General features: G+C 45.9%; 1 protein-coding gene across 3 annotated transcripts in view; it reads right to left on the reverse strand.

The window, feature by feature from the left end:
- The window catches only part of XRN1 (5'-3' exoribonuclease 1), a 64,937-nt gene extending 41,963 nt beyond the window's left edge, over nt 1-22,974 (reverse strand). For 2 of the 3 annotated variants that reach the window (XM_075268837.1, XM_075268836.1), the window contains exons 1-4: nt 22,796-22,974; nt 11,557-11,789; nt 6,925-7,022; nt 5,366-5,475 (exon numbers count right to left, since the gene is read on the reverse strand). In XM_075268837.1, the coding sequence (XP_075124938.1) occupies nt 5,366-5,475; nt 6,925-7,022; nt 11,557-11,789; nt 22,796-22,870 (516 nt within the window). In that variant the 5' untranslated portion in view covers nt 22,871-22,974. The remainder of the gene's footprint in view (nt 1-5,365; nt 5,476-6,924; nt 7,023-11,556; nt 11,790-22,795) is intronic. The other variant, XM_075268838.1, reaches the window with a different exon arrangement.
- Nucleotides 22,975-24,442: the final 1,468 nt, after the last annotated feature.

The following is a 24,442-nucleotide window of genomic DNA, read 5'->3' on the forward strand; positions in this document are numbered from 1 at the left end:
TCCTTCCTCCCAAAATTCCCAAGCTTCACAGAACAATAACCCCAACTGTCCCTGCTCCCCAGAGCTGTTCTCCGCTCCTTTCATTGTCCCTCAACCTGCCTCTCCACGTCACGATTCCACGAACCTAACAGAGGAGCATCTGTGTCCAGATGCTCAAACACTAGAGTCTCCTCCATCTCCGTTCGATTTGGTGGTGGATGACCAGCAACCCACCCTCATCGACGATGATGTGACGCAGTTGCCGTCAGGGCATCCAGTTGACCGGCGCATTGTGCGGGAGGAGGAGATGAGACAGGAGTTGGAAGAGGAAGTGGTGGATGATGAGGACACTGACCCGACCTGGACAGGGGGGATGTCAAGCGGGGAAAGTAGTGTGGATGTTGAGGCAGGTGCAGCACCAAAAAGGGTAGCTAGAGGCAGAGGCAGAGGTCAGCAGCTTAGGCGAAGCCAGGCCACACCCGGAATCTCCCAAGATGTTCCAGTTCGTACCCAGCCCCGAAAAACTCCCACCTCGAGGGCACGTTTCTCGAAGGTGTGGAGTTTTTTCAAGGAATGCGCCGAGGACAGATATAGTGTTGTCTGCACAATTTGCCTCTCGAAATTGATTAGGGGCTCTGAGAAGAGCAACCTGTCCACCACTTCAATGCGCCGTCATTTGGAATCCAAGCACTGGAATCCGTGGCAGGCAGCAACGGCAGGACAAAGGCCGCCTGCCGTTCACGCCACTGCCACTGCCTCTGCCACTGCCACTGCTGACTGTGCTGGCGATGCACTCCAGAGGACAAGCCAGGACACCACTTCATCTGCCTCCGCCACTTTGTTGACTTCTCCCTCATCCTCCCCTGTTCCTGTCTTATCTCCTTCTCCTGCACCATCAAAGGCACCATCAGGCGCTTCTTTACAACAACCCACCATCTCTCAGACATTGGAGCGGCGGCAGAAATACACTGCTAACCACCCACACGCGCAAGCCTTGAACACCAACATCGCTAAACTGCTGGCCCAGGAGATGTTGGCGTTCCGGCTTGTTGAAACTCCCGCCTTCCTGGACCTGATGGCAACTGCGGCACCTCGCTATGCCGTCCCTAGCCGTCACTACTTCTCCCGGTGTGCCGTCCCCGCCTTGCACCAGCACGTGTCACTCAACATCAGGCGGGCCCTTAGTTCCGCGCTTTGCACAAAGGTCCACTTGACCACCGACGCGTGGACAAGTGCATGCGGACAGGGACGCTACATTTCACTGACTGCACACTGGGTGAATGTAGTTGAGGCTGGGACTGCTTCCCAAACTGGCCCGGTGTACCTCGTCTCCCCGCCTAACATTCCTGGCAGGGACACGAGAAGAACACCCCCCTCCTCCTCCTCCTCTACCGCCTCCTCCTCCGCCACCGCCTCCTCCTCCGCTGTTAGATTGACCCCAGCTACGAGTTGGAAACGTTGCAGCACTGGCGTTGGTAGACGTCAGCAGGCTGTGCTGAAGCTGGTCAGCTTGGGGGACAGACAGCACACTGCCTCCGAGGTGAGGGATGCCCTCCTCGATGAGACGGCAATATGGTTTGAGCCGCTGCACCTGGGCCCAGGCATGGTCGTTTGTGATAACGGCCGAAACCTGGTAGCAGCTCTGGAGCTTGCCGGACTCCAACATGTTCCATGCCTGGCCCACGTCTTCAACCTAGTGGTGCAACGTTTCCTAAAGAGCTACCCCAATGTTCCAGAGCTACTGGTGAAAGTGCGGCGCATGTGCGCCCACTTTCGCAAGTCGACAGTAGCCGCTGCTAGCTTAAAATCTCTCCAGCAACGCCTGCATGTGCCACAACACCGGCTTTTGTGCGACGTCCCCACACGCTGGAACTCAACGTTTCAGATGTTGAATAGAGTGGTTGAGCAGCAGAGACCTTTGATGGAATACCAGCTACAAAACCCTAGGGTGCCACAAAGTCAGCTGCCTCAGTTTCACATCCATGAGTGGCCATGGATGAGAGACCTTTGTGACATCCTACGGGTCTTTGAGGAGTCCACAAGGAGGGTGAGCTCTGAGGATGCGATGGTGAGCCTTACAATCCCGCTCTTGTGTGTTCTGAGAGAATCCCTGATTGACATCAGGGATAACTCAGATCACACAGAGGAGTTAGGGATAGCATCCGATCCGTCACAGCTGGAGAGTAGGTCCACACATCTGTCCGCTTCACTGCGTTTAATGGAGGAGGAGGAGGAGGAGGAGGAGGAGGAGGAGGAAGAAGAGTTGTCCGATGATGTGATGGTGATACAGGAGGCTTCCGGGCAACTTCGAATCGTCCCATTGTTGCAGCACGGATGGGTAGACATGGAGGATGAGGAGGAAATGGAGATTGAACTTTCCGGTGGGGCCAGAGGAGTCATGCCAACTAACACTGTGGCAGACATGGCTGAGTTCATGTTGGGGTGCTTTACAACCGACAAGCGTATTGTCAAAATCATGGAGGACAACCAGTACTGGATCTTTGCTATCCTTGACCCCCGGTATAAAAACAACATCTCGTCTTTTATTCCGGTAGAGGGGAGGGCCAATCGCATCAATGCTTGCCACAGGCAATTGGTGCAGAATATGATGGAGATGTTTCCAGCATGTGACGTTGGCGGCAGGGAGGGCAGTTCATCCAGTAGGCAACCAAGTTCTCACCGGTCCACACAAACGAGGGGCACACTGTCTAAGGTCTGGGACACCTTGATGGCACCCCCTCGCCAAAGTGCCGCCACGGAGGGTCCTAGTGTCACCAGGCGTGAGAAGTATAGGCGCATGTTGCGGGAATACCTTTCCGACCACAGCCCTGTCCTCTCCGACCCCTCTGCGCCCTACACGTATTGGGTGTCGAAGTTGGACCTGTGGCTTGAACTTGTCCTATATGCCTTGGAGGTGCTGTCCTGTCCTGCCGCCAGCGTCCTATCTGAGAGGGTGTTCAGTGCAGCCAGTGGCATCATCACTGACAAGCGCACCCGTCTGTCAGCTGAGAGTGCCGACCGGCTCACTTTGATAAAAATGAACCACCACTGGATAGAGCCTTCATTTTGTGCCCACCTGTGTAAAGCACCCCAACATGAAACTCCATGTCTGTGCTCAACCTCTCCAATTCCTCCGCATCCTCATACTCATCCACCATAAGCGTTGCACAATTCTGCTAATACTAGGCTCCCTCCACCCTGATTTCCACCAACTCTGCTGGTTAGAGGCTCCCTCCACCCTGCTTTCCCACAACTCTGCTGGTTAGAGGCTCCCTCCACCCTGATTTCCACCAACTCTGCTGGTTAGAGGCTCCCTCCACCATGAATTGGTCCAAACTGGGGTTTTTAGAGGCTCCCTCCACCATGAATTGGTCCAAACTGGGGTTTTTAGAGGCTCCCTCCACCATGAATTGGTCCAAACTGGGGTTTTTAGATGCTCCCTCCACCATGAATTGGTCCAAACTGGGGGTTTTTAGAGGCTCCCTCCACCATGAATTGGTCCAAACTGGGGTTTTTAGAGGCTCCCTCCACCATGAATTTGCCCAAACTGGGCTGTTTAGAGGCTCCCTCCATCATGAATTGGTCCAAACTGGGGTTTTTAGAGGCTCCCTCCACCATGAATTGGTCCAAACTGGGGTTTTTAGAGGCTCCCTCCACCATGAATTGGTCCAAACTGGGGTTTTTAGAGGCTCCCTCCACCATGAATTGGTCCAAACTGGGGTTTTTAGAGGCTCCCTCCACCATGAATTTGCCCAAACTGGGCTGTTTAGAGGCTCCCTCCACCATGAATTGGTCCAAACTGGGCTGTTTAGAGGCTCCCTCCACCATGAATTGGTCCAAACTGGGGTTTTTAGAGGCTCCCTCCACCATGAATTGGTCCAAACTGGGGTTTTTAGAGGCTCCCTCCACCATGAATTTGCCCAAACTGGGCGGTTTAGAGGCTCCCTCCACCATGAATTTGCCCAAACTGAGCTGTTTAGAGGCTCCCTCCACCATGAATTGGTCCAAACTGGGGTTTTTAGAGGCTCCCTCCACCATGAATTGGTGCAAACTGGGGGTATTTAGAGGCTCCCTCCACCATGAATTTGCCCAAACTGGGCTGTTTAGAGGCTCCCTCCATCATGAATTGGTCCAAACTGGGGTTTTTAGAGGCTCCCTCCACCATGAATTGGTCCAAACTGGGGTTTTTAGAGGCTCCCTCCACCATGAATTGGTCCAAACTGGGGTTTTTAGAGGCTCCCTCCATCATGAATTTGCCCAAACTCTGCTGGTTAGAGGCTCAATCCACCCTGATTTTCAAAACAAATGTTGGTGCCAACCTCAACTTACTACAAGGGCCAAATTCACTGCTGGTGACAAGCTCTCCTCACTGCAAGTGCCAAATACACATGTTTCAAGGTGTTTTCCTACTGTCAGAGAGGTGGTATTGAGTGTGTAAAGTGTGTAGTTGTTAGGCTGTGATGTTGGGGTAATAGAGGGTCTTTGGTGTGTTAGATGCCCCCAGACATGCTTCCCCTGCTGTCCCAGTGTCATTCCAGAGGTGTTGGCATCATTTCCTGGGTTGTCATAGTGGACTTGGTGACCCTCCAGACACGGATTTGGGTTTCCCCCTTAACGAGTATCTGTTCCCCATAGACTATAATGGGGTTCGAAACCCGTTCGAACACACGAACATTGAGCGGCTGTTCGAATCGAATTTCGAACCTCGAACATTTTAGTGTTCGCTCATCTCTACTCTTTACAAAACAATTCAAGTTCAGTTAAGTTTGACAATGTAAGTCTTCCAGGAATGCTATGGGACCTTTATCTTTCAGTCACTGCTGTAAAATCACCTATATTATGACTAGTGGATTCGGAGTTATCAGCACACTGAGGAACACAGTCATCTTGTATATGTAGATGAGAGGGCTGATGCAAAATAATCTCTTACAGAAAGAGGAAATCTTGTCATATTTGGTTTAGTGGTCAGTCAGAAGTGCAGGATTTTTGGGATTCTTTTTTAAGGTTAAAGGCCCCACAGGCCGGAACCGCTGTGCTAAACAACTGGGGTGTGAAAGCATTGTAGTTCTTCCTGCAGTGCTTTGAACAGAAAGTTCACAGAGTTTTCCTCCGCAGACTATATCTATGGGAAAGCCGCTGGAGTTACCGTAGATAAAATTGACATGCTGCGATTTTCAAAACCGTGACTGTCTTGGAAATCACAGCATGTTTGCGCTGCGATTTTTTTCCACAAAATGGGCATGGGATTCACTTTGCAACGCCGCAAATTTTTCCTTAACTGTGTTTACTGCTTACTAACCCAGCATAATATGCATAATTTGCTTTACTGCTTAAAATGAAGATATAATTCATATGTAAAGTGCATATGTAAGGAGCACACACTAACCTCATGACCAGACAAGTAGATGGCTACACCCTGCCAAGACTTGTCTGTGGAGATCTTCATATTTACAAAATACTTCAAATGCTCATGAAGGCGAGCCATGAATTCCGTACCTAGAATTTATAGGATAATACAAAATAGGGATAAAAAAAAAAAAGGTCAATATATGCTCAATTCTATTTTAAGAAAAAAAAAAAAAAAACATTTTTGCAATTTTTTTTTAGTTATCAAACATTCCCACAAATAAAGAGGTGATGGCAATTTCTAACAATGTGCACAAACAGTTCCAGTACAGTGAGGTTTGCTGCCATTTTTCTGTAATATTTTCTAGGCAAGGGTAGACAACTATGAAGGCAGAATTTCCCTACTCTGGATGTACAGCGTGTTCCTTTGTGACATCCTTAAGTTTACAGAAGTCAATGACATCCCTTCTCTAGAGAGCCAAAGCCATGATGACTGTCTGTGCAGAAAGTAATGCAGTGAAGGTGGAAACTTGGCATAGATGACACAGTGCACCCATTATGACAGGCTCTACTATTAGGGATCCTATGTACGTTCTTTGTCACAGTATTATGACAAAAAGCTAAATATACTACAGCACTTTCCAATGGCTAGTTAGATAATACAACAGACGTGAGGAGATTAATCTTAATGTCCAAGATTAAAGGGAATGGATTGCTTGCATTCATTTTGGCAATTAAAACCAGATATTTTTCCAATCGCTTTACTTTATGATTTTTTTTATATATTTTCGGTACATGATTATAGGGCTGGCTACCTTGCCTGAGCTGCTGTTAGCGGACGTTCAGATACCGGTTTTATAGCAATCACAGGGACCGCAGGCCGGAGAGGACTAATGGTGCCCAGTTATAAAGACTACCCCGTTTCTCCAAAAATAAGCCCTACCCTGAAAATAAGCCCTGACTTGATTTTGTGTGGTTTTTGGAGTAGACTTGAAATAAGCCCTAGTTACAATCAGCCACCTCCAGCACTAGGTTATGTCACATGATAGAGATTTAGAATAGACATGCCGTAGCTTCCAAACATCCTGGGCAAGTGCCCTACTACCTCCCGCCACGGCAGGGTAAAACTCGCTCACCCACTCCCAAGTCCCACCTCCTTTGTTCATGATGGAGGCCCCAAAGTTCCCTCTGACACAAGACAAACCACTATTCTAAATGGCAAAAGGTAGGTAGTGATCCGATTAAAGATTTAGCGTCTGGGCCTGGAAGCTTCAAGTTACGCCTAGTTACTGCTGTGTGACCCGTAGAGAGATCACTGTGTATGGATGAGGAGGTCAGTACTGGGCCCCAGCTATGGGAACTGAATTCCGTCTCATTGCCACTGGTGTATAAAATGTATCTCCTGGGTCCATCACTCACAGGCTACAGGAAAATAGCATGTCGGGAGCAAATAACAGACACAATTTTGATGTAAATAGGGCCGTGTGTCAAAAATGGTGACTTTTTACATCAAAGCTGATGTAAAATTAGTGAGTAATTTCCCTTTAGAAGTTCCCATTGTAATAGAGATCAATCAATCCTTATAGAAGATGTACTTACCAGGAGTGATACAGTTGGAGTCAAACCTGGCTTCTGTTGGTAAGACTTCACCCTTCTCTACAGCTTTTTTTATTTTTTCTTCTGCCTCTTTTGCAGATCTGGACACAAGAACAACCATTATTCAGTAAGCAATCAATGTGCAAGATTCAATGAACGATGCTGAAAGCTACTGAAAGCATATATACTGTATTTGACGGTCTTTATGTTTGACCTGACCAAGCCACATTCACAGTGTGGAAAGATATTAACAGAAATGAGGGCTGAGAAGTAAGAGTGCACAAAATGCAGTTGAAAACCCGCAAACATGTGGTTGTGAAGTTGAATGGCCATCAACAATGCATGAAAAGCCTGCGCCAAAAGAATACAAAGCAACAATGTGCCCGAGTGCTGTGAAAACTAGAACATAGGGAAAGGGAAAATGTCTAGCACAGTTATCACAACACCAAACAACAATATATTGGGAATACCACAAACCAGAAAACTACCACAACCAAACCAAATACCCCTTTTTTGTATATAAGGTAGGTAAGTGAAGGGGTGCATTGCTTTCTATTATGTTGGTTCATTATTAACATTGTTGGGCAACACATGGCTTTGCATTCTGCAGCCCTGTTGTTAGGAATTTTGCCATACATTCTTATTACAGGCTGTGCGTTATATGTGGCTGTGTTGTAACCCTTTAAAGGGGCTCTATCAGCAAAATAGGCTATTCAGGCACCGTAAATGTTATATTAAACCCCGGTCCCATTTTTAAATAAAAGCATTAAAACATATGCTAATCGTACCTGAACGTGCACCATGGGTGGGGATGCACGGTACAACGTCAGATTCGGGCACGCCCACCTCTTCTGTCTTCTTGTAGTGATGCCCTCTGGTTCCGAGTCTTCTTCCGTCTTCTTGTCTTCAAATCCCGTGCCTGCGTAGTAGCGCTTCCCTCCGGAGTGCTACTGCGCAGTAAACTCACGAACTGCCATTAAGTAAAATGTCGAGCGAGTCTGCGCAGTAGCGCTCCGGAGGAAAGCGCTACTACGCAGGCGCGGGATTTGAAGACAAGAAGATGGAAGAAGACATGGAACCAGAGGGCGTCACTACAAGAAGACAGAAGAGGTATGCGTGCCCGAAGCTGACGTCGCACCGTGCATCCCCGGCCATGGTGCACGTTCAGGTACGATTAGCATATGTGTTTTAATGCTTTTATTTAAAAACGGGACCGGGATTTAATATAACATTTACGGTGCCTGAATAGCCTTTTTAAAGGCTACTCACGCATATGTGGGGCTCTATTAGCATTATTTTGCTGATAGAGCCCCTTTAATTACATTATCAGTCTTGCTCATATGGAATTATGCACCAAACATTATTTCGCTGCGGACAGACAGAAGATGCTCACGGGCGGTCACTTTGCAATCCCATTCAAGTGAATAGGTTTGAAAACCGACTGCCGGTTTCCGTCTCCTGTACAGTCTCTTGGGCAGAAGATGGAAACCTGCAAAGCGGAGACCTGGTGCAATTGTGAACCTGCCCTAAGTAGTGTGAGTATACTTGTTCCACTATTGAAGTTTTCTTTTTGTGAGATTTACCCATTTGCTAGTTTTTCGTCTTCATCCTAAAAGTTTAGTTATATGGCATATGGTAACAAAAGCATTAAAAAGTAAGACTGTACTAAAACAGTTCTGGGCTGTGGTTATGATAGACTATACAGCCCCCATACCCCCACCCATATTAAAAACACATACAGGATGGCACTGTGTACTACTATAGCAATATAACACTCTAGCACAGTCATGGAGTAGCCCTAGCCCATGTCAAGATTGCATTTTCTTCAGCACATTTGCAACAAACTGTAGGAAGCAATAATACTTTTTCTAACAGTTTTCATACATGAGGCAATGTGTCTACCCCAGACATTGTGAATGTGCACCCAACACTGGCCTGCCCCATCTTGTCAAAACACCATATAAGTTTCTTGTCATCCCCTCCATGCAAAAGCAACAAAACAGAGAATTTCTGGCCATGATCTGTATGATGTCACTTATGGATAGGGCACTATATAGCGGCACAGACATTAGAGCATTCAGCCAGGACGGACATTGGCAGTGTCCCTGTTGCATAGGGAAATACTTGGCTTGTCTGTCTTCAACCATACATGCATACTTGGAATTGACCATGTAAGTTTTTCTACATCTTTTTTTTCCTATGTCTGGCACCTATTTTTTATATTTTTCCAATAAAAGTCAAGTTTTACTATAGACCTCTTGTGCTGAAGGAATATTTTTCTACTGGGTTCTTGCATTGTTCCACCCCAGCCGGGGGTGTATTTTTTTCGTGCACTCTTGGTCTAGCTGATTCTCTTTAAGATTTATGGTGAGCTGTGGACTGTGTTTTTTCTTGTGCATAGGGAAATACTGGCACAGCTAAGAAAGGACTTATCAAAAAAAATTGAAAGTAACAAGGAAATATTCCAAAGATGATAAAATGGCATAATAACCAGTTTTCAGTAAAATGGAGGATGTAGATTGATGAATAATACAATAAGAATAGGACCTCCTGCTATGAGCAGCTGCACAAACTACTGAGTAGTTTTCAATTCCATCTAAATGTACCAGAACCAGAACCTGAGAAATTACTACTGCATTGTGAAGAAGGCAGATCAGTGGGCATGGAGCGGTTTTCACATTCTGTTAATTCTCCCAGTGGTGCCAGGACATGCATTATGTATGGGATTTGTGACTGCAGCATAAAAGAAACAGAGCTCGGATGTTTTTAGGATGTTCAGAAGGCAAAACATTGCTTGAAAACAAGTCTACAATGTGACAGAGGAGAAGGCTATGATTCAGTATGAACATGGCACTAGGCTGAGCCTGGGACACAACAGGGCACTAGGCTGGGCCCGGCAGATGGTACATTACTATACACTATTTTTGATGACTTTCATCCCAGTAAATATACTTTATGCGGATTAGCGCACAAAGGAAAAGTACTGTACAGTGACCCACAATCTGCTGACTGATATATACAGAAGAATGTGCATAAAACACTGCTTAGTTCTACTCCAAGAGCTCTATCACTGACTGGATCAACCCCCTCCCTGCCTGACACTTCCCTTCTGACATCACAGAGCTTAGATAGGACATCAGGCACCAAAACTAACCCCTCTTGTTACACATATGGTTTGCACCTGGTGTTGCAGCTCAGCTCCTTTTAAGAAATACTAATATCAAGCACAATCTGTGGACAGGTGTGGCGCCATATCTGGAAGAAGGCAGCCATGTTTTTCTAACCCTAGACATCCCTTTTAGAGGCCCTCCGGTTCCTAATATTGATAGCTTGTTAAGTAGGTCACCAATATTAGAACTACAAGGGCCCGACAGACGTGAACCCAACAAATCTGCTATTCCGGAAAAGCTTGGCTCCCGGTAATGTTTACACATCAAGAGCCATGTTTCTCATTTACCTTCAATGGGGCAGTACTACAGTACCAGAACCCACCGGTGGTACAAATGATGAACATTACTGGGAGCCATGCTGTTCCAGAATAACAGACCTGCAGATGTCTCATCAGTTAGACCCTCGCAGATCTAATAACGGTGACTTATCCTAAAGATAAGGCATCAATATCAGAAACTGGATAACCCTATTAAGAGTGCATTGAACTAGACACCCAAGTCCTGATCCTGGAGACTGTGGGTAAAGGAGTGGTTGTTCTTATTTCTCCTAATAGATATGTATGTGTGGCTCAAAGTATGAGCCGTGTACATAGTGACCAATGTTCACAGCTTACGTCAACGGGATCTAGAGTATCCTTAAACTCAGAGATGCCCAAACACTGCAAAATCTTTTTAAGTATCTATACTGGGCATAGTTAGAACTGGACGGGAAAGAACAAAAAAAGTTTACAATACCCTCCCAATGTAAACGGAAGAAGGGTTGAGCAAATATGTAGATCCAGCACAGCTATAATAGACTGAAAACCAACCACTGTGTATCACAATGACAGATCTGTAACTGTATGATAACTACATAGCAGTCTCACAGAGTATTACTACTACTGAAGTGCGATCTGACCATCACTCCTGTGACAGACTCCCTTCAAGTTCCTGTTACCAGGGTGTAAAGTATTAAAAAAAGCAACACAGTTACGTTAGATTCACACTGGCATTTGGTTTCCCTTCTTTGGGTCTGCTCGGGGACCCGAAAAACAGAAACCCAATCCGCTTAAAATTGGGTTACATGCAGAAACCCGTAGACCCCATAGATATGATGGGGTCCACTGGGTACCCTCCAGAAAAATGTGGAGAGAAAAGTCCTAGTTACAGGACTTTCCACTGCGCATTTACCAAGTGGATGCCAGAACGGAATCCCTGAACGAACAGTGTTGGGCATTGCAGTTTGGAACAAGGAACCCCAACTCTATCCTCGGCCCCATTTTGCCAGACAATATAGTCTTTCATGTAAGACTTAGTCCACTCTTATACACGAGCCAGTTATGATGGAGTAGGAAGTTTTCTTCCTGACTGTTTTTAGATTGTGGTTTCTGGAATGGCTATAGTTAGAATTTGTAGTAATGGAGCTGTAAATCCCTTACAGATACAACACTAACACATATCCAGTGAATACGGAAGTGAGAATTACCTAAAACGCCTTCCTCGCTGCTGGTTCATTTTTGCCCTGGGGGCGACCCCATCAACAGCCATAAAAAAAACTTTTCTTGGCTTGATGATACGGAACAGCACCTCTAAATAATGAAATATATCAGCAAAAATCTTATCTTCTGTGATCCGAAAGTGCACATCGTCATCATTAGGGTGCGAGCACTGGTGGATGATGCCATTCATGTCCAAATACAGATTGTCAAATTCTGGGATCTATAAGGGGAGAAAAGAATTTTGAAATTCAGTATTTTCCAATAGATACAACAATAAAAGAAAAACATACACCCAACATATGTGACCCGTGACCACCATGCAGATGCTTGTTCTTTATGTTCTCCAAATATCCATGTTAAACTATTTTTTGTTCTTACAAATCACAACGCTACAATGCCAGTCAAGACAGTGAGGCAGAACTAAGCCTTGGCATAACAACAAAAGTACCCCGATGAGCCCCGACATAAATAACTAGGGCAGAAACACGTAGGGCGAAACGCCAAATACTATTAAATAGGCAGAAATTAGCAAGTGAGACTTTACTGGCAGGACATATTGGGATGAATCGGGTTCCCTCTGTCAGTATCTACCACTTAGACCGGAAGGGTTTCATGGAAGGAAGAAATAAAAGCAGAATTTGTAATTGTCTTCAGTCAGGCAATGAAGTGGTTCTTTCAAATAGACAAAAAAAAAAAAGTTTATAGAGTAAGAGGAGGCCAAGGACAATTGTCAGATTGAGAACCTTGAAGATTCCTGTATATACAGACCATTAGGCTATGGCCATATACACACACAGAACACACTAAGTGTGATTCGCCTGCTCTTTAAAAAAAAAAAAAAAAAAAAAAAAAAAAACCGCAACAACTTGTTGATTGCCAGGGGTCCAACCGCTAGGACCCCACTGATCATGAGACCTGGCCTGTATTGCCCCCCAGTTTGTATAGGGCAGCAGGTCAAAAATGTGCGCCACCACTCACTCATAGACCTGTTAGAGACAGGTGATCGCTGTATTGTGGCTATCTGTTGGCTCCCATTGAAATGAATAGAGTGACACTCCCAATGGGGGTTCCAGTGATTGGATTCCCACCATTCAGAAAGTTACCGCCATTCTATTACAAGCGACTTGTTCTGACAAACACGCATTTAAACAGGAACTTTCACATCCTCGAAGCTCTTGAGCATTATATACCATTATATACCAGCTGCAGTTTCTAGTCTCTGCAATACAAAGGTTAAAAGGCAGACTAGCGGCTGAGGAATCGCAGCTGAAAGTTTGTGCTGGTTTTTATGCAGGCCGGTCTATCGTATATAGCCTTAACCCATCAATCAAGAAATACAGATTTAGGTACGCAAGCCTACAGCCAAAAAGAAATATGTAATTGTCCATAATCCCCACTAGGAGAATCTCTCTATAAGGGTGCATTCACACTACGGAACGCCAGCGTGTATCACAGCCGTACACGCCGGCGTTACAGCAGGGCTGCCGGACACTTTCCATTCATTTCTATGGGAGCCGGCATGCGAGCACTCCCCATAGAAATGAATGGAAAAAAGCAGTCCATTCATTTCTATGGGGAGCGCTCGCATGCCGGCTCCCATAGAAATGAATGGGAAGTGTCCGGCAGCCCTGCTGTAACGCCGGCGTGTACGGCTCTGATACACGCTGGCGTTCCGTAGTGTGAATGCACCCTAACACCGTGCTATATAGAGGTAGTATAACAGGGTGCTCCATGCACACAACTCTGTAGGGGGAATGACTATTAAATGAGAAGTGATTTTGGAAACATCAGTCACTTAGTCATAGCCAGGGTGCAGAAGTGAATGTACCCCTGCTGGTGTGGATGTCGTGGATTCTAGCAGACTGAAGATTATTTAGCAGGATACATTAGACCTGGTTTCCACTAAATAGTCATCTTGCTGCTGTGCACCATGTCAGCACTTAATATTCCACAGTGGGGGTGTTTGTTTGTGTTTTTTTTTTACTTATGTTGGCTTTTCACTATTCACTAAACAGCAAAAAAAAACAAAAAAAAAGAACATAAAAAAAAACAAAAAAAAAAAAAAAAAAGAAAATCTCTTATTTCGGTAGGATCCATGTGTGTAATATTACAAGAGTTTGGGATGTCATCAATTTGTGTGGCGTACATTGAAGGCTTGTGACAGTCTGATGACATAAATGGCCAAGATCAACAGGCGCACAGCACATAACCTCGGTGACTGGTATCTTCAAGAGGACCTTTCATGGGTTTGGGCACAGGCAGTTCTATGTACTGCTGGAAAGCCGTCAGTGCGCTGAATTCAGTGCACTGTCGGCTTTCCCGATCCGTGCCCCGGGTAAAGAGCCATCGGTCCTGGTACCGTAGCGCTTTACAGCCAGAAGGGCGTTCCTGACAGTATCAGGAACGTCCTTCTCCACAGCAGCGCCGATCGTGCTGTACAGTGTGAGCGGGGAGGAACGCCCCCTCCCTCTGCGCACAGTACTCGTCCATAGACGAGTATTATCAGGAGATCAGGGGGCTTTCCTCCCCACTCACACAGTACAGTGCTACTCTTTAAAGGGAATCTATCATTGGGGAAAACTCGTTTTTAACTAAGCATATATTTGCATAGCCTTTAGAAAGGCTATTCCACACATACCTTTAATTTGTTAATCCTCTCAGCTGTTTTTGAATTAGCCTGATTTTATTGATATGTTAAATAACCGGCAAAGTGAATTCCAGAAGTTGAGTGAGCACTGTCTGCTGTGTGTACACGGGGGAGGGGAGAGCAGTGAGGCCCTCTTTCAGCTCTGTAATGTCAGAAGGGCGGTGTCAGGCAGGGGGTGTGATTCACATCTCCGATCAGAGGCAGCCAGTGTCAGAGCTCAGAATCACACTCCTTGTCTGCTCCTGCCTGACACCGCCCTTCTGACAGTATAGCCTACATAGCACATCAGGCACCAAAACTAACAGTATTGATTGGCCAGGAACAGTGGGGGCTAGAGAAATTTTTTTTTACAACTGCCAGAATTAGTGGAGAAGCAACTATTAAATGATGTAAAGGGTAGATTTGACAGAGGTGGTGAAAGGTACTTTAAGAATTGATAGAATTTTTTGGAGGGCAGAATGAAAGATGTTCTAGAAGCGGGCCTTAGGGTAGATTCACATCTGTAGGAGCTTCTGTCAAAAATCCACCAGTTTCAGTATAAAAATGGAAAAAAGCTAATGTACATGCGGTGGACCCCATTATAGTCTATGTGGTCACAAGTAACTGTTTCAGCAGATGACAAACGATAGAGAGCCCGGTGCAAGTGTGAACTTAGCCTTAGACTGGTTTCACAATAACTATCCACTTTGTGGAACAGAAAACAAGACAATGCACATTGATCAGATATGGATGGCACGCCGAAAAATACTTGGATAAACAATATGTACAATCTGTCTTTGGTTTGTTTCTTTTTTTGTGGCAATGAAAAGACATACTGTGTTCTTTATTTCTTAGAATCCCCTAGAAGTGTACCGGAGAAAAACCGATAACACACAAATTCCATAGACATGCCTTCAGCTTTTATTCCCCCACTGACCCATGAACTGGAATAGCCAGAACAATCAGCACGTTGGCTCAGTAGGTAGCACTGTAACCACTGGAGTCCTAAGTTCAAATCCAGCCAAGGACAACATCTGTGTGAAGTTGTAAGTTGTCTCCATGCTTATGTACGTGTCCCACAATCCAAACACATACTGATAGGAAATTTAGATTATTTAGAGCTCTGTATGGGACAGTACTGACAATGTCTGTAATGTGCCCTAGAATATGATGGCACTATATATAGTACAGACCAAAAGTTTGGACATACCTTCTCATTCAAAGATTCACACTGAAGGCATCAAAACTATGAATTATCACATGTGGAATTATATACTTAACAAAAAAGTATGAAACAACTGAAAATCTGTCTTATATTCTAGGTTCTTCAAAGTAGCCACCTTTTACTTTGATTACTGCTTTGCACACTCTTGGCATTCTCTTGATGAGCTTCAATAGGTAGTCACCGGAAATGGTTTTCACTTCACAGGTGTGCCCTGTCAGGTTTAAGAAGTGGGATTTCTTGCCTTATAAATGGGGTTGGGACCATCAGTTGTATTGTGCAGATGTCAGGTAGATGCACAGCTGATAGTCCTACTGAATAGACTGTTAGAATTTGTATTATGGCAAGAAAAAAGCAGCTAAGTAAAGAAAAACGAGTGGCCATCATTATTTTAAGAAATGGATGTCAGTCAGTCTGAAAAATTGGCAAAACTTTGAAAGTGTCCCCAAGTGCAGCTGCAAAAACCATCAAGTGCTACAAAGAAACTGGCTCACATGAGGACCGCCCCAGGAAAGGAAGACCAAGAGTCACCTCTGCTGCGGAGGATAAGTTCATCCGAGTCACCAGCCTCAGAAATCGCAGGTTAACAGCAGCTCAGATTAGAGACCAAGTCAATGCCACACAGAGTTCTAGCAGCAGACACATCTCTACAACAACTGTTAAGAGGAGACTTTGTGCAGCAGGCCTTCATGGTAAAATAGCTGCTAGAAAATCACTGCTAAGGACAGGCAACAAGCAGAAGAGACTTGTTTGGGCTAAAGAACACAAGGAATGGACATTAGACCAATGGAAATCTGTGCTTTGGTCTGATTAGTCCAAATGTGAGATCTTTGGTTCCAACCACCGTGTCTTTGTGTGATGCAGAAAAGGTGAACGGATAAACTCTACATGCCTGGTTCCTACCATGAAGCATGGAGGAGGAGGTGTGATGGTGTGGGGGTGCTTTGCTGGTGACACTGTTAGGTATTTATTCAAAATTGAAGGCATACTGAACCAGCATGGCTACCACAGCATCTTGCAGCGGCATGCTATTCCATCCAGTTTGCGTTTAGACCATCATTTATTTTTCAACAGGACAATGACCCCCAAACACACCTCCAGGCTGTGTAAGGGCTATTTGACCAAGAAGGAGAGTGATGGGGTGCTAAGTCAGATGACCTGGCCTCCACAGTCACCAGATATGAGCCCAAGCAAGATGGTTTGGGGTGAGCTGGACCGCAGAGTGAAGGTAAAAGGGCCAACAAGTGCTAAGCATCTCTGGGAACTCCTTCAACATTGTTGGAAGCCCATTTCAGGTGCAGGGGTGAACCTTCCCCTTTCGCCGCCCGAGCTAACTGCAGAAAGCCGCCCCCCCCCCCCGCCGGGAGGAGGGGGCGGATCGGGGGCATGGCCGGGTGGATCGGGGGCGTGGCCGGGTGGATCGGGGGCGTGGCCGGGTGAAGGGGCGGGGCTTAGCCCCGTTCGCCTGCAGAGAGTAGGCACGGAGACTGCCTGCTCTCTGCCCGAGCGTGAGGGGAGGCTGCCGGAGCAGCGCTGCTTCAGTGGCCTCCCCAAACCACCGCTTGGTGATAAGCCAGTCCAGGACAGCTTGTCCTGGACTGGCTTAGGTTAGCAAAAATGCCGCCCTCCCTGAGGCCCTGGCATAGTGCCGCCTGAAGCGCTCGCTTCAGGTCGCCTCATGGGAGGTGCGGCACTGTTCAGGTGACTACCTCTTGAAGCACATCAAGAGAATGCCAAGATTGTGCAAAGCAGTAATCAAAGCAAAAGGCGGCTACTTTGAAGAACCTAAAATATAAGACAGATTTTCAGTTGTTTCATACTTTTTTGTTAAGCATACAATTCCAGATGGGTTAATTCATAGTTTTGATGCCTTCAGTGTGAATCTACAATTTTCATAGTCATGAAAATACAGAAAACTTTGAATGAGAAGGTGTTCCAAACTTTTGGTCTGTACTGTAAGTAAGCAAAATAATAAGAAAAAAAAATGGTGCCTACTATGAATTTTTTTTGTACGTGTCAACATAGAAAACAGTGGACAGGTGAAGAACCCCATTGATCAAAATCGCGATTAATTAGGCATTTTACCTTGACTGTGTTTATTTAGATCGTGCCCCTTCTATAATAAGAGTATGTGTTGGGTGAACCTCAAGATTTGTCTGGTGGTTTAATTCAGATTGAAAACAGCCAAACTGAAACGGTCATTAAACTTAGGGGTCGAGGTAGACTTAATGGAGGCCCAGGGAAGGTCAAAGATTTATATATTAAAAAAAAAAAAAAAAAAAAAAAAAAGAGCCAAGGTCACTTTGATCTGGTCTGTCCGTTGGAGACAAACCACCACCCAAAAAAATGAAGGAAAAAAATAAAATAAATCATTGGAGAGAACAGTCCTGGATAAAGGACTTCTCAACTGGTTTCAGTTCTGAAATGGTAGAAACCTGAAAGACCCCATTACAATCAATGGCAGAATAACAGAGCCCAGCACAGAAGTGAACCAAGCCTTACTCGCCGCTCCTGGGCTTCAGCATGTGTCGTTAGGTCACACAGCGTTATGATGTTTTGCTTGGTTCACATCTGCGTTGGTATTCCGTTTGGAGGAGTCCACATGGGACCCCTCCGAACGGAATACCAAATGCAACGGCAAGTGCTGTGCAGTAAAAGCACACAGACCCCATAGACTATAACGGGGTCCATGTGCTTGCCACACACGTTGCCCACACAAATCATGCAGACAGGAAAGTAGATTGTGAACTACTTACCTGTCCACATGATCCCTGCGGAGATCTGGCGGCAAACACACAGACCCCATTATAGTTTATGGCGTCCGTGTGCTCTCTCTGGCACACCAGTTGCCTTTGGTATTCGTTTTGGGGAGGTTCTCATGAGGACTCCCCGAACATAATACCAACGCAGATGTGAACGAGGTCTCCGCATCACTATGCCATGTGACCAGCTGAGGCCCAGTCACAGGCCTTATCAGTCCCTGTCAGTCAGAAGTACCGAAGACTGAAGGGAGTTGCGCTGGAGCCCTGGAAGGGCGATTTTTTTCTTTTGCTTCTTTAATGTTTGATCACCTTCCCTGGTCTCCACTTATTTATACTCTGGGGACCTCAGAGTATAATAACAGATCTGATTTGGACATGTTTGGTCCAAACTAAACTGCAGACAGAACCTCTCAAGTAATGTAATCAAACCAAAATAACCAACATCAACAAAATTGCATAGGTTATCCTGGTTAATGTTACTGATTCATTGCCCAGCATTAGTCTTTGTGCTGTCCGATTACTTCACAAATGGCACACAGACAGAAAAGCAGTTAGAGTGAAGGGATTTAATCAAAGAAACTTACACAAGTTTCACCCCTGGCTTCTGATCAGTCATAATTGTGAAGGGGAGGGAAAAAAAAAAAAAAAAAAAACACCCACACACACATTTCACTGTTACATTAGTAATCTCATTGGCTTTCTTCAGCTTTATGTATGGCATAATTTCAGATGGCACAGGGCCAGTTTTACAGAAGCAGAAATACCAATGGCTGCTCTAGCGGACCCATGGTAGTGCCAAACACATACTCGCAGGCCAATGCCACCTGTAGGACATGTCCTCACATTGTCTTGTGCCAGCAGAAAGCAGGATTCCTCTAAGACAGGGGTCTCAAACGCAATTTACCCCGGGGGCCGCTAGAGGTAAAGTCTGGGTGAGGCTGAGCCGCATCAGTTTTTCCCAATTTTTTTTTTTTCTAAAAGTCATATTCTGACACCCGTAACTTTTTTTATACTTCCATGTACAGGTATGTATAGGGTGTCTTTTTTTGCGGGGCTGGGTGTACAATTTAATTCTACCATTTTGGGAAATTGCTTTTGCTTTGATCATTTTTTATTCAAATTTTTATCAGAGGCAAAAGAGTTTAAAAATGGCGGTTTGCCTCTTTTGACTTTTTCCCCGCTATGGCGTTTACCGTACAGGAAAATTATTTTTATAGATTTGTAGAGCAGGCTTTTCCGGACACGGTGATACATGTGTTTCACAGTATTTAACTACTTTTATATGTGTTCTAGGGAAAGGGGGGCGATTTGAATTTTTAATACTTTTTAAAAAAAAATTATATATATATTTTTTTGCATTTATTAGACCCCTAGGGGTGTTGAACCCCAGGGGGTCTGATCACTAATGCAATGCATTACAATGCTAATGCATTGCAAAAAAAATCATTTCTTATGCAGGCTGCATAGACCAGCCTGCAAAAGAAAGATTGCAGACCTGCTGGGAGCCTTTAACAAGGCTCCCGGCTGTCATGGCAATGTGACGTCAGCGCTGGAGCTTGCTCCAGGTGCCAGCAATCACCGGCAAAATGGTGGCGCCCATGCGCCGCCAGGAAAATGGCGCCTCCAGCAACTTTGACCGTGGTGCCGGAAGGGTTAATGCTCCCATCGGTCCGGGGACCGATCGGAGACATTAGCGCTGGTTGTCTACTGCTTAAAGCAGTAGACATCCGGCGGCTATGGCGGCCCCCCGACTCCCGGGCGGTCGCCATAGTTACACACCTGGCATGCGCCGTACTATTACGCCAGATGTCGGGAAGGGGTTAAACACCCGGCATCCGCAAACTATTGTCCCGAGGGCCGCGAGATTGAGACCCTGCTCTAAGAGAAAGACACAGACTGCTGTACAATGCAAGTGAAAGGGAAAAATTGGATATGATATGTATCAGATATTTCCTGGAATGCTGCCCTGAAGCTCACACAACACGCGAATATTGGAGCAGATCTGCCATGTTGGATCTGAACATACTATCAAAAAACACCACACAAAAACATAAGCTTCTGTCCAACTACATTTTTTCCACTTCCTAATAAATCGTACACACACCACACTGGGCAAAGGTAGAGAAAAAAAATAAATAAAGTTTTTCACAGTACAATAGGAAAAGCCATAGTCAAAATAGAACAGTTAGGGTAAGTTCACACAGCAGAAAGTAAAGAGGAAATTCCTCTCACTTTCTCGCCAGCTTTTTCACATGGCTAGCTGCAACATAGCGGCATCCCCCTCCTGATTAGGCTGGGTGAATGGGCCTAATCAGAAGGGAGTCTTGAGCCGCGGACGCCACAGCTGATTCCGCCTCAAAATCCGCCTGTAAAAACTGAGTGAACTAAGGCTCCATTCCCACGATGTAAACTCGTGTCAGAGTCAGCGCTGCGAAACAGAATCCCATTGACTTCAATGGGTTCTGTTTAGTGCATGCAACGCATTGAAATCAATGGGAGGCTTTTTAACCCATTGATTTCAATGTGTTACACGCGCTATACGGAACCCATTGAAGTCAATGGGATTCTGTTTTGCAGCGCTGACTCTGACTTTAGTTTACGTGTCAGAATCAGCGCCACGTTACATCGTGGGAATGGAGCCTTACTCTTAAGTCAAACATTCAAAACCACTCACTGACAGCAAAAGCTCCTTTAGATGTCATAATTATGAGAAAAGATACACACGGAAACAGTCAGGCACCCTATGCATTTCATAAGGGCAACAAGGCCGTACATAGCAAGTAGGTACAGGAGGAGGAGTGTTGTGTCAGATATGATGCTCAAACAGTGTGACGCGATGCGGCCTATGGCGCCAGGATACCTGAGCAGTCTGATGCAGACAAGCGTCTTGTGAACATGACAGCACATTGCGAGTAAAGAGACTTTGAACGTAGAATGACAATTGGTGCAAGACGCATGGGGCATAACATTTGAGAGATTACCCGGGAATTTGGGTTTCCAAGGACAGTGTCTCGGGTGGACCTGCAATATCGCAGAGAGAAAACATTGGCAGCAGTGTAAACTGGCGCACTAGTCAACCATGAGTGTTCGATGAATTGATGTCACCTCCGCAGTCGTATGGGGCTCTCGATGGTCTACTGTGGGTCAAATTGCCACAGATTTGAATATGGGGCTCCAGGACCCCAATTCCTGCCAACAGGGATGTGACCAGAAAGGAGGTGGCTCCGTCATGGTCTGGGCCATGTTCACAATTGGGCCCCACTGTCCGGTTGCCGGGATCAATGACCAGTGCTTGATACGTGCAACTTATGGCAGACCATCTGCACCCCTTTCTGGTGTTGGAGTTCCCTGATGGGGATGCTGTGTACCAACAGGACAATGTAACATGTCATCGCTCGTTGGTGGCACGGGACTGGCTTAATGAACACACCAGTGACCTCACGGCCCTTGATTGGCCTGCCCACTCGCCGGACCTCAACCCCATAAAACATTTATGGGATGCTGTGGATACCAGTGTCCGCTCCATGGACCCAGCACCAACTACACAGAACCAATTGTGGGCTGCAGTGCAGACTTTGTGGATCAATATCCCTCCAGAACTCTTCCAACACCTCGTGGAGTCCACGCCTCATCGTCTCGCTGCAGTTATCAGGGCAACCCGCTATTAACGGAGCATCCGGTACCTCCCCTTGACTTTTGGCTACTCCGTGTACAGCAACACTGTTGCTTGAAACAGTGATGGTCTGCGGTGTCGCCAGTCACACACCTGAAATTGATCACTTTTCCTAAAAAGATAGGTCATCAATTTATAAGCCAAGAAAATGCCTTTAATCCTTCTGGGGTTTTTTTTGCCCAATTAAAGTGGCCGGATCCATACAGATTTAGGTTTATACGCCATCACTTGCAAATCAAACATATACCCTGACCGGCATATACGCCTTGTGATCCTACAGATACACCAATAATATTAACAAGACGTGGAGTCTGTTTGGTTTTACTTTGCACAATAAAACAACACCTATCCCTCTTTGTCCCAAGTTTCTGCACCAAGCACATACTGCGAGGAGTCGTCGCTCAACCAAGTACACAGGCTGGTGAACTTAGTGCACACAGACATCTGATCAAGTGTGAACAGTCCCCAAGAAGAAGCACCCACTGAGGCAATGTATTACCAGGGGGCAGTGCCTGTGTACAAGGGCAGAGTTACAAGCTATTGCATTGAAGCCTCACTGACCACATACTGACCAGCAGTGGAAGTGTCAGGGGGGACCCCATACTATAACTTTACTTGGGACCCCAGAAATGCCAAATATGTATGACATTGAATGAGTGGCCATTTATAGAGCTAGGGGGCCAGCACCTCGGGGTATGGCGGGGTAAAGCTCCAGGCACATGAGAAACCCATATGACGTGTATAGATGACGTAAGAATACGATAATGCTGGACTAGCCCTTTATTCCCAAGGCAGAACGCCATGCCAGCGCCACAGTGAAGAGCCGGGGACATGACAGCTGTAAGGACTGGACGTGCCCATACATGTCATGCCTGGAGAGGCGTCACTCCATACAAGGAGAAGCGATGATGTCATCGGACTACGTCACGCGCCGCCCGGTTACCTGGTGCTCTTTGACCACCTCACTGAGGCAGGGGTAGCGCTCCGAGATCCAGCGGTAAAACTTAGGGACGCCCATCTTGATACTATGCGTTACCGAGCAGTTACTATCCAGACACAGAACAGCCGAACAAACAACCGTCACGTCCGGCGCTTCTCCCACACGTCACTCCTCGGTAGGCGGAGCAGAGCGCTGTCGGTAGCGCCATTTATATATATACACACACACGCGTTATCCGAGCGATTTTACTGCTGGACAACGTAAAGGGCGTCAAGTATAAGACGCGGCAGTGTGACCCGGGGTCTAGGAGTCATTACTCCGGCCTCAGGTTGGTTTGTCATTCGAAAATGAAAGCAGTCATCTGATTGGTCCAGAGGGCGAGATGACGCAACCTCTGTGACAGGAATAGAAACCTAAGGTCCTGGAGGAGGTGTGCGGTGTACTGGTCGCGTGTAGAATGGAGCTGCTCCTGGTAGGTCCTCCCTCCAATCTAATCACCTCACTAGTGATCGGGCTGGAGGGAGGACCTGCTAGAATCAACTCGAATGTAGACTGCTCAGTACTGAGGTGACTAGAATGGAGCGGCTTAGAGGAGCTGCCGCCAGAAACTCCAATCTAGTCACCTCACTACAGGAGCAGCTACAGTGGAGCGTCTATAGGGAGGAGCCCTAACTGGCCAAGAGAGACATTGTATATGCTATCAATAAGAATATAGGAAATACACATTCCTGGACATATATATTATAATTATATATATATATAGATGTAGATATATATATTGCATATATAGTTTATAAATACATATTTGCCATTTGTTCTGAACAGGGCATTGACACCGCAGCCTTACGTGTTTATTATAACTTGGCCACTTTCCTGTTGTGATATTGGAAATACAGTCCTATGAAAAAGTTTGGGCACCCCTATTAATCTTAATCATTTTTAGTTCTAAATATTTTGGTGTTTGCAACAGCCATTTCAGTTTGATATATCTAATAACTGATGGACACAGTAATATTTCAGGATTGAAATGAGGTTTATTGTACTAACAGAAAATGTGCAATATGCATTAAACCAAAATTTGACCGGTGCAAAAGTATGGGCACCTCGATAGAAAAGTGACATTAATATTTAGTAGATCCTCCTTTTGCAAAGATAACAGCCTCTAGTCGCTTCCTGTAGCTTTTAATCAGTTCCTGGATCCTGGATGAAGGGATTTTGGACCATTCCGCTTTACAAAACAATTCAAGTTCAGTTAAGTTTGATGGTCGCCGAGCATGGACAGCCCGCTCTCAAGTGATCTGAAAACAAAGATTGTTTAACATAGTTGTTCAGGGGAAGGATACAAAACGTTGTCTCAGAGATTTAACCTGTCAGTTTCCACTGTGAGGAACATAGTAAGGAAATGGAAGACCACAGGGACAGTTCTTGTTAAGCCCAGAAGTGGCAGGCCAAGAAAAATATCAGAAAGGCAGAGAAGAAGAATGGTGAGAACAGTCAAGGACAATCCACAGACCACCTCCAAAGAGCTGCAGCATCATCCTGCTGCAGATGGTGTCACTGTGCATCGGTCAACAATACAGCGCACTTTGCACAATTAGAAGCTGTATGGGAGAGTGATGAGAAAGAAGCCGGTTCTGCAAGCACGCCACA

Source organism: Leptodactylus fuscus, chromosome 3 (genome assembly GCF_031893055.1).
Source record: "Leptodactylus fuscus isolate aLepFus1 chromosome 3, aLepFus1.hap2, whole genome shotgun sequence".
NCBI classification, from domain to species: Eukaryota; Metazoa; Chordata; class Amphibia; order Anura; family Leptodactylidae; genus Leptodactylus; species Leptodactylus fuscus.